This window comes from Rhagoletis pomonella, unplaced genomic scaffold (assembly GCF_013731165.1).
Source record: "Rhagoletis pomonella isolate Grant_MI unplaced genomic scaffold, Rhpom_1.0 Rhpom_scaffold_00361, whole genome shotgun sequence".
In the NCBI taxonomy this organism is placed as follows: Eukaryota; Metazoa; Arthropoda; class Insecta; order Diptera; family Tephritidae; genus Rhagoletis; species Rhagoletis pomonella.
The window spans coordinates 60,664-71,195 of NW_023458915.1; the positions used below are offsets into that span (position 1 = coordinate 60,664).

The window sequence follows — 10,532 nt, forward strand, 5'->3', positions numbered from 1 at the left end:
TGAATAGCTCTCTTATACAAGGTAAATTCTTAACTGATTCGTAAGCGGAGACATAATCGCTATATGCAATATGTTTTTTGTTTTTTTCAAAGGTCTTTGGAATCACGTGTTTCTATTCTCCAATCTCTCGCTGTTTGTATTTCTGCCTTTCGCGTACTTATTCACCGAGTCCACAGGGTTTGTGGGACATAAGAAGGGCATAATTGCACGCGTCTATGAAACATTTACAGTATTCAGTCTTTTAGCAACGGTTGTCTTGGGCATAACCTATGTGCTGTCCGCCGTCATGGATCCGGAAAGAATTGGATTTTTGTCACTGCTAAGTACGTACTGTAGTGATGTACTTCACTTATTTACTTTTATTGCCCAACAGCAGTTGCAAAAACATGGATATCCAGTGTAGCGGAAAATACACCGGAAATCCATTTCCGTAGTGAATTGCATTTGTATTATTTGTGTTCTGTTAATCAATTGTTTCAGTTCAGTTTCAATAATATTCACTGCTGCTTGTTGCATTTTTATTTCCAGATTTGGGCAGTGTACATCTACCATTTCTATACTCCTGCGTTTCATTTCTGGGTGTGCTTCTACTTCTCGGTGAGTAAAAAAATAGTGCATTGATTTACATACATTTGCATGTCGGTATACATATGTAAATACAAAATTTCGAGTTCTAATGATTAAACATTACACAATATGGGAATCAATTTAAAGTGCTTGGGTTATTTTTGTGTCCATATTTAGAATTCTGTTCTGAGTTTCTCTTGAAATGCAGCTATGTAGTCAATTTCTTTAGAATTATTCTTCTTTGCGAATTTAATGCTCGTCTCATAATTTTTTTCATCGCCCAATCGCAGATAGGCCGCTGCACGATATAACCAGGATCGTAAATTCTTTTCGTCTAATTTGTTAATCACATAGTCAGCATCGATTATTGCGCGTTTAGCATTGCGAAGCCTTTGACGATGTACATATGTAAACGCGTTTATAATAAATTATTGTTCGCCTTTTTATCTATGTATATACTTACTTGAGATAAGAGAGCGCTCGGTTATTGTAAAGTATCGGGCTATCCTTTACGTGTTCTATGGCTTTTGTGTACATTTGTATGGCCTTTTCGTAGTTCTGCTTGCGGAAAGCTTCGTTGCCTAGACTGTGAAGGGTAAAGTCTTTGAATACATTCATCTTCTCGTATTATGCTTTGACTAACCTGCGAAAGTTTTGAGCTATACGCTCGCGCTCCTGCCGCACCTTAGCGCGTTCGGCGGCGTCTTGCTCCATCTGCTGCATGAAGGTATATTTGTCCATTTGCTGGGGACCGCCCTGATCGTTAGGGTCTTTCTCATGGGCCGCCTTCCGATTGAGTACCGTGCGATCCTGACGCACGCTGACAATAAATTTATCCTCATTGATGTCAGACTTACTAACGGAAAAAAGTGAAAATGCGTGTTGGCGCTTTATTTTTTTTCTTATTGTTGTTGTAGCGGTAGTTCACTATGACTATGAGCATTATCTTTTGTCGTTACTTGCTGTAATTGACTTACGTATCTGGCTTTTTTGTACTTTCTGACTCCGATTTATTAGCGCTGGCCATATCCTCAAGTAGTTTCATTACCTGATTGACTTTTGACTCAAAGTCCAGGAAGTCTTCGTCCATATCTCCTTGAGACATAGCACTTTATAATCGTTTTTTAATAAAAGTAATATACGTTTCGGTTTTGCTGGTATAGTTTGCGTTGTGAGGTATAGAAATATATTGTCCTTTATGTTCTCTTTCTTTATTGTTTTGTTCACTTTGACAAAGTATGTTTTTGTGTACCCCCGTTTCCAAGGCAAAGGTTTCGATAGTAAATCAAGAAAGTTTTTTATTTATAGATTTACAGTGAGCAAGCAGACTGAATCACTTCTCAGTGAAAAATAGAAATGTTCAGTGATGCATACATACATACATACTTAAATACTTTTGTTTCAAGAAACTAAATACCCAATTTAGATATGCTAAATACTCAATACTAGCAAAATTACATTTGAACATTATTTTATACTTACGAACTAATTTGTATAAACTATTTAGAGAATCAGTCTTTGTTTTGGGTTCTAAGATACTTGGTTTTTTACTGAATTGTTTTGTTAATTGAATCTATTTCATATAATTCCGTAGTTTGTACACCTCTTGGTTTCGTTCGTCTCTTTGGCGTGATGGGACAAGTGCTGGTGAAGCCGCATCTGCTTCGCGACGTCAATGAGGAATACCAAGTATACTACATGGAAATCGCCAGTGTGAAACGAAAATTAGCGAACATTGAACTGCTGAATGTCAGCATCAGTGGCAACGGTAGCAGCAGCTTGCGTTCCAGTTTGACGCGCAGCTACACAAATGGTGGTGCCGGCGGCTATTACAAACATACATCGTTGGAGCACCTGTATCAACGAAAACCGCTAGATAGCCACCAAAACGAGCATGAAAAGCTCAATCAAAGACTGAGAGAATTGGAGTCTGAAAGTCGAGAGCTGGAAAAGCTACGCAAGTCGTCAGCGTTTCAACGCAACTTCGTCTATCCACTGGCAATGCTATCGTTATTGTTCTTTACGGGAATAACAGTGCTGTTGGTGGTGCAAAATACACTGGAGTTGTTAATTGGAATCAAAGCATTACCTCTTAGCAAAAGAGTAAGTTGTTTTTGTTTTGCTTAGCTCGTCATCAGTTCAAATATAATTGTTTTTTTTTGTTTAGTTGCAGCAATTCACACTTGGCATCACGTCGCTGTCCAAGCTCGGTCCGTTTGGCGCCGGCTTAGAAGTGTGTCTAATATTTTATTTGGGAGCCACTTCGGTCGTTGGGTTCTACACGATGCCTTTTATGCGTCATGTGCGCCCACAAAAACGAAAAACTTCACTCGCCCAATTGATACTCAACTGTGCGTTGGTTTTAATTTTGAGTTCAGCTCTGCCGCTGCTCAGCAGAATTATTGGTGAGTTATGATCTAGACACGAGGCGGCATTGACTCAGATTAAAGGTGCTATGCACACTTGCCGCAAATTGTTCTCTTGCATTTTAGAACGCAATTGCTGCGACGCCGTACTGTTAAGCGACATTGGTGTATATCAAGTCTAATCCTAAATCTGTAATTGCACCTTTAATCCGGAGTATGGTTGTTGTCTGAATTAACTTTTAAAAGCCTTTATTATTGCCTTTCATTTTTTTTTTTGTGTAACTCAATTATTGAACATTTTCGTTGCAGGTATTACGAACTTTGATCTGTTGGGTGACTTTGGTGCCATAGAATGGCTCGGCAACTTTCAGATTGTTTTACTTTACAATTTGATCTTTGGCACCACGACGGCGCTTTGTTTGGTTAATAAATTTACAGCAGCTGTGCGTCAAGAGTTGTGTGCGCGGTTAGTAGAGAACTACGTGCTCTTCACCAATTACATGTCATTCATTAATTGATATTTATGTCATCGGCGCAATCAAACCTTTTCTAGTGACCGTACCATCCAAATGTCGATGAGTAAGCAACGCTTACTTTTGCATGGCATTATTACGGGTTTGGGCAGTGGTTTTGTTGCGTCGCAAATAATTAAGCTGGTAGGTTACTATTATGATAGCAATGCAGTTGAAGCAAATACTAACGGTGATGTAGAGAGTTGAAGTGTGTTAGAGCAAAGCTTGGCTGCGACCCTCACAATAGTCGGCGATACATTTTCCTATTCGATCGTAAAGAAGAGGAAATATAAAAATTACCAATCCACGAATGCCATTGCGACATTAAATTTCGGCGCATTTCACTATAATTACGTATACTTTACACAGGTGTATAAATTTTTAAATGAAATTTGCCATATAAACCCGTTACACTGGTTAATCTTTTCGGTACTAAGTATTTATTTATCAGAAGGATTCTCCCAAATTCTCTTAAACGATTTTATGTTTAGTCAAAAAAAAAAACGTTTTATCAAAAATTTAACTTATTGTATTTCGAATTTCGTTAGTTTTAATTTCTTTGGAATTAGTTAATTCAAATTTTTTAAAACTTTTTTGTATGTCTGTAATGTAAACAAGTCTTTAAATAAATAAGTAGGTACACTTAGTAAATACATACAGATGCGTGCAACTAATTAGCAACGAAATTCAAAACGATATTGCTTGCAAATTATGTTTATTTATTTATTTTTAATAATTTTCATTTAAAATATAATTCAATCTATATCAGAAATCACAATAACAAAAGTTGCAAAGCTTGCACAAATTGCAAAAAAATTAATCAAACTTCAAAAAATTGTCATCAAAATTTCAAAATTTTTAATTAGACTATTTAGAAAATTTTCGGGTATGCAGTTTTGTAGCCCATTCAATTTTAATATAATAAAGTGCAAGTTTCTAAACATTACCGTTGATTTTTTAGAATTTTTTTTGGAGGGTGTTGCGCATTTTCTTCCATATAACACATGATCAAAATTTTTTTTACATGGAAAAAAATCCGCAACACCCTCGACAAAAAAAAATTCTAAAAAATCAACGGTAATTTTTAGCGACTTGAAACTTCCACTTTATTATACTAAAATTGAATGGGCTACAAAACTGCATACCCCAACATTTTCTATATATTCTAATTAAATATTTTGAAATTTTGATGACGATTTTTTTAAGTTTGTTTAATTTTTTTGCAATTTGTGCAAGCTTTGCAACTTTTGTTATTGTGGTTTCTGTTATAGATTGATGTTATTTTAAATGAAAATTTTTAAAAATAAATAAATAAACATAATTTGCAAGCAATATCGTTTTGAATTTCGTTGCTAATTAGTTGCACGCATCTGTACCTACATACATATGGCTGAGCTTTCCAATAATACGTATTTAGAAAAAACTTTTCGGTAATTCGAAATCCTTTCATGGTTTGGCAGTTTATTCCATTTATAGAAATTAAACTTGTAAAACCGTTGTTTTATTTTAATTCGAAACTTGAAACTCATTTAACAAAAGCAAAAAATTGCCAGTCTAATTATTCGTAAAGGCGAAACGAGCTAGTCAGAGCACTTCCTTTAAACATTTTAAAACTTTCATTTACTAACAAGTAACAACTGCATGCTCGGTCTTTGTATCGAAATATGTATCTACATGCGTTGCCATTAATCATCCAATGAACGCTAGAATAAGGTTAATTTATATTTATAGTATCGGCTACTATTATTAGGTACCAATTTTATAACATACGCACGCATATATGTACGTACATATTTTGTATATCTCAGGGACCGTAACGATTATATATGTAAACCTGTTGTGTGTGTTTTTTTAAACAAAATTTAAACTCAGAAAGTAACTTTTGAAGTTAATATTTTCCCGAGTCAAAGATATGTAGCTATTTCAGTACGATTTTATAATAGAAATTTGAGAAATAATCGTTATTTACGGTCTATGGTATTTCTAGTTGGGGCCTAGTGCCATTAAAAATTGATTCCAAATTAGTGAATTTCAACGAACACACATATTAAAAATGGCCAACACGATTTTATTATATATGTACATTTGTATATTAAGATCATTCAGCGTTATTCTGATATAAATGATTTGCTCATGTAATTTTATGTGATATGAAAATACACTATTGTAATGTGTTAAATAAAAACTGCATGTTGAAAAGTAATCAAACTAAAGTGTATTAATTTTTCACCAACTTTAAAAGCACTTATATTCATCCATTCGCACTTGACAACTGATCGTCCACGCATAGTTAATCCTATAATTCAAATATCAAAAGCTTATCGTTCCAAATTTCAATTAAACTTTAGTGACCTAAATAAAGAACTTGCAATTTAATTTTATTTACAGGCTGACTTCGATGTTCCTGTATGCATAGAAGTTTCTTCGTTTGGATGTCGCGTTATTTTGTTTTCTGGAAATTATAATTTCTTTAATCGATATACTGTGATTGTAATGCTAATGCATAGATAGAAAATAGTTAAAATATTAATCTTAAATAAATGCAATATAAGCAAAGTCTATGTTTCATTGTTTATTGCGCAAATGAATGGATTTTATTCGTTTTAAACTGAAAGAACGAAGTAACAAAACATTAAAACAGTGCTTGTTTGGTCATATGTAGTGCTAATGAGTGTACATATGTACGTATTTGAATTTGTACTCGTGGGTGTCTATAGCCGTATTTTCTTTATCGGAACCATAACAACAACGTTTACTTATACTCAACAAAGCTATGCTATTTAGTATAACTGCATAAAAAAATTTGAAATAACAAAAAGCTGGAACCCTTGGTTTAAACTTGGCATGGATTTTTTTCTGTTTCTTCATTTTCTTCGTACGTTGCGAGAGTGCCCATCAACGTTTTCTAATGCCCGCCTAAGCCTCTATCGTCACATCCTTCGCTCGCGTTTACAACTTCGTCAAAATCACGCATATCCAACTCATGGAGGGCTTGTTGCACCATAGCAGCTAGCTCTGGGGGCAAGTCTTTCAAATCATTATGTCGCTCCCTCGCGATTGCGCTGGTTATGCGCGGGTTGCTCGTACTGACGTTCACTCTTCTGCTGGAATTGCCACCCGAGTCCGTGGTAGTCGACGGTGACGTTTCGTATGCATGCATGGCAGCATTTGTGAATTCGCTGAGGCTGAATGTGCCTATAGCCCCTGCAAAGCCACCGTATTCTGAAGACATTATGCTGCGCCCAGATTCTGTCGATAATGAATCGACAGAGTCGTCTGAAATACCGACTCGCGAAGTTTTATTTGAGTCTTCTCGTTCCGTTGTCACAGTTTCTGAATCGTTAATTTTAAGGACAACCGAACATTTCGTGTTGGTTGTGGTGGTTGTTGTCGCCTCCGTTTCGATGACGTTACTGGAATCAACAGATGAAGCACTGTAACCCTGAAGTAAGAATTGAGAGGGTGAATACTCGCTATTGCAAGAGGATGCAGTTCCACTCATGTCACCAATGCCGGCTAGGCATTGTATGCGTTGGTCCAGCTCTGCAATTTTAGCTGCGAGAATTCTGCAACAAAAATGTATACATGTATATTATACAAACATCCTACACATGATAATGGTGGCAGAAGAAATAAAAGGATAGGATTAGAGTGAACATGAATATTAACTATAAACACCGCCTAAACAATATGTTCACATCGTTTCTATAACAAAAACTTACTTGTTAGTTTTCTTTTGATGATTAAGAGCGATATGCTTGTCGTTTAAATTATCTAGCAGCGCCAAACAGAGTGATTTCAAGTCTTGAATAGTCTCTGTTTTTGTAGGTAAGTCCACGCCACTATCAAGCATTGTTTTGACTGCAATTATACATTAACATTAATATTATTTAAAGTTTTTATTGTTAAAATATTTTGCAGTGACCGGAAGAATACATATCGCTAATTTACTGAAATGTTGTCATAAATAAAAAAAAAAGAATTTTTCAGCAGGCACGCTTAAAGCTTTTTAAGGTTTATATTGCTAAATGCATCGCTATTGCCTTTTACGTGGAAACTACAAAATATTTTACGCAAAATTGTTAGAAATTTGCCAAACAAATTTCTTCATTTGGGTTATAAAAGTATGAATGAGGGATATTTAACACAAGTTTAATATAAGGTCCTGGTACATAATATGTACTATATGTAAGTAAAAAAATTGTATAAACGAAAAAGGTATCTAAAAGAGTGAAACACAACATCAATGGTGTATTATGCACCTCTTTACCTTGTTTATGGGACAAAATACTTTCATCATTTGCATGGGAACCTAGTTTAATAATACCCTTTTTACGCTTCGTTTCCAACATAGTCTTTGAAGCATGAAATAAGTTAAATTAAGTGACATATTAGTTTATACAAACGACTAAGATCAAATAAAGCAGACCAAACCAGCGTTTTTTATGTTAGTATTTTATACCTTGTATTTGTTAAGAGATTGCTTTGTTATATCCAATTCGCACTCAACATTTTTTAACCGTTCGTGTAGGTACTTATTTTCTAACAATATGCCATCAATATCGATTAGCTATAAAAATTAGAAAAGGTATTATTGCGTGATACAGCTTTAATGTAAATTTCACAAAAAACATATTCTGCCAGTGTCATAATCCAAAAACCAAAAACTGCAGAAAAACGACTTTAAGGTTTTGAATTTACATACATACATGTACATATATATGCACGCTCATAGTAGAAATCAATACATATTTTGTTCTAATGAGGTACTGGTAATCGGTACATCTATGGAATTTTTACACAACATAGAACAACCAGTAGCGGTCATCTCTGTATACCTAACGCAATTTTTTTTTTTGGATTATGACACAGAAAATGTGCGATATGTACCTTAGGATGTGATTCGTTGGCTTTTAGTGCATTTAACAGTTCATGATTCAGCCTATGCGCCTTGCATTTGTAAGCATCACGTTCTGATATAATATCCTCTTTTTCGTCTATTAAAGTTTTTAGATCAAAGGCAAGCTGTACATTCTAACAAGAGGAACCTATCTGGATAAACTTTTTTTTTACTTGTATTTGGTAATGCACTATTTACCTTCTTTTTCAGGTTCTCCAAATGACAAATAAAATTCGAACGCTCCCCCTTCCATTGCACAGCTTCCGAATTGCTTGATTCAGCAATCAATTCATTTTGCAATCTTTCCGATTTTCCTTCCTTTGTAGCAGACCTTAGGAGTTCGATATCGCCCTGCAGCTCGTTTAACTTTTGCTTCAGAGATTCTACTTCCGTGGTGAGCTTTATATTTCTCTCTCGCGTTTCGTGCAGTATTGATGCTACACTAGTTTTATTGCCCTCCATTCCAAGACAACTGCTGTATTCATTGTTACGTGTTATAGCTGAATAACGTAGTTGCAAGGTCTCCGCCATTAATTTGAATTGATCACGCTCGGTTCGAAATTGTTCCAGCTCCTTGCGTAAAATACGTACTGCTTCCACTTTACTCACCAATTTCCTATGTAAAGCGGAAGTCTGCAAATAAACTTAATTATCAAGTCTTAACTACTGTTCACTGATTTGTGTATAAATTCGAAAAAAGGACAAAATATCAAATTATCCATAAAGAAAGCGAATACCGATGACACAACCGCCGCTTTTCCCCCCAAGAGCCCTAAACAATCAATTGATGAACTCACATTGAATTCTCCCATATGTTCGCGATAAAGCTCAAAGTCAACCGAATCCACATGGTTTTGCGATTGGAATTCATCGTTGGAAATCATTTTCTTGTCTCTAGCACTATTTATGAGATTTCGGGTAAAATTTTATAAACCGAACTAAAATCATTTACAAAAACGAAAACTTCGGTGAAAGTAGTGCCGGAAGATACATCGATGTAATATCGATACATCGATGTTTTTGAATTTATTTCAAACATCGATGTTTTTTTCGATGTTCGATGTTTTTCACTATAACCATCGCATAGGTAAGTGAAAATCTACGAGCACAATTTGAATAGATAAATATAGCTTATTAAATAAAAATTATTAATTCTTTAGGTTATTGGTGTTGGCACAACTTGAAATCTTTAAGTCGCAGGCTTCTTTGTGGGACTGTTTATGTGTGTGTTTTCAACGAAAATCTTTCATCTTATGTGTATGTATGTATATAAATGTGTTATCGAAGGTAATTTCCAATAATTCGAATTCTGTTTTACTGAAATCTTAATATGAATTATTAAGAAATTGACAAATTGAAATTTACAAGACTTGTAATAAATTTTCAGCAATATATGTAAATGGCTGTGTTTATAAACACAATAATGCAAAATATCACTCTCTTTTAAATCAAAGTCCAAATTGAACAAATTTATCTTGTAGGGTTGTGAAATTAAAGATACTGATGGTTGGCATATCGGCGTTAATGAATTCAGCCAACATTTAAAAACTTCGCCATTTAAAAAGGGCGATGCATCGATACATCGATGTTGCTCCCCAAAAACATCCAGCACTAGCGGAAATATGAAACGATACGAGTAAATACAAGTACATAATCGATAGGTCTCGTTCGATACCAAGTAATTTTGGTATCGATACTTTTAATCCAAGAACTGAGTAGGGTAGATCCCTGCAAAAATCGCGACTACTCCATGCATGCGTGTAAAGAGTATCACCTAAGGACCAAGGAGTACTCCAAAATTAACCACAATTCATATAAAAAATATGACCCCATTAACATTGTGATGTCCTAGGGCAGGACCATATACTCCATCCCTGCATTACATCAGAGTAGCACAAAACTACTCCAAAATATTAACAATAGCATTGTTGTTATATTTTTTCGTCTGTACATGCTTTTGTTCTTCACTTCACCGATGCTTTTTCGCAATTAATAAAAACCAAAAACAAAAATTAAAAATGACATGTTGCCTCTGACGGCATTCGAACCCGAACATGCTGGGAGCTAACAACTAACAGCGAGCACCCCTACACGTTCAGCTACAGACAGACACGAAAATGTGCTTTCAAATTCTCAACTTAAATTACATTTCGTTAAAACACGAGCGGTGATCGGGTGACAAACAAT

At 35.0% G+C, this 10,532-nt stretch overlaps 3 protein-coding genes across 4 annotated transcripts; 1 reads left to right on the forward strand and 2 right to left on the reverse strand.

Annotated features, from left to right (window-relative positions):
• Positions 1-2: 2 nt before the first annotated feature.
• LOC118750691 (protein Lilipod-like) lies at positions 3-3,977 on the forward strand (the record flags this gene model as incomplete). The annotated part of the gene is made up of 6 exons (XM_036485422.1): positions 3-21; positions 93-323; positions 529-597; positions 2,162-2,670; positions 2,735-2,972; positions 3,243-3,977. Coding segments are annotated over 6 exons (1,275 nt in total), but the record flags the coding sequence as incomplete, so codon positions are not given.
• LOC118750698 (tetratricopeptide repeat protein 12-like) lies at positions 611-1,672 on the reverse strand. The gene is made up of 4 exons (XM_036485429.1): positions 1,545-1,672; positions 1,211-1,423; positions 1,031-1,153; positions 611-957 (listed from the first exon to the last, which is right to left on the reverse strand). Exons 1-4 carry the CDS (start codon positions 1,670-1,672, stop codon positions 741-743), a joined length of 681 nt encoding a protein of 226 aa, XP_036341322.1. The 3' UTR covers positions 611-740.
• Positions 3,978-5,137: 1,160 nt separating the features above from the next.
• Positions 5,138-9,341, reverse strand: LOC118750697 (coiled-coil domain-containing protein 149-like). Of its 2 annotated transcripts, none has more exons than XM_036485426.1 (7): positions 9,143-9,341; positions 8,544-8,978; positions 8,336-8,479; positions 7,908-8,015; positions 7,716-7,800; positions 7,168-7,306; positions 5,138-7,011 (listed from the first exon to the last, which is right to left on the reverse strand). In XM_036485426.1, the coding sequence occupies exons 1-7, from the start codon at positions 9,227-9,229 to the stop codon at positions 6,351-6,353; spliced, it is 1,659 nt and encodes a 552-aa protein (XP_036341319.1). In that variant the 5' UTR covers positions 9,230-9,341; the 3' UTR covers positions 5,138-6,350. The 2 variants fall into 2 exon arrangements, with proteins under 2 accessions (XP_036341319.1, XP_036341321.1); XM_036485428.1 differs by having other exon boundaries at positions 8,544-8,989; positions 9,143-9,233.
• Positions 9,342-10,532: the final 1,191 nt, after the last annotated feature.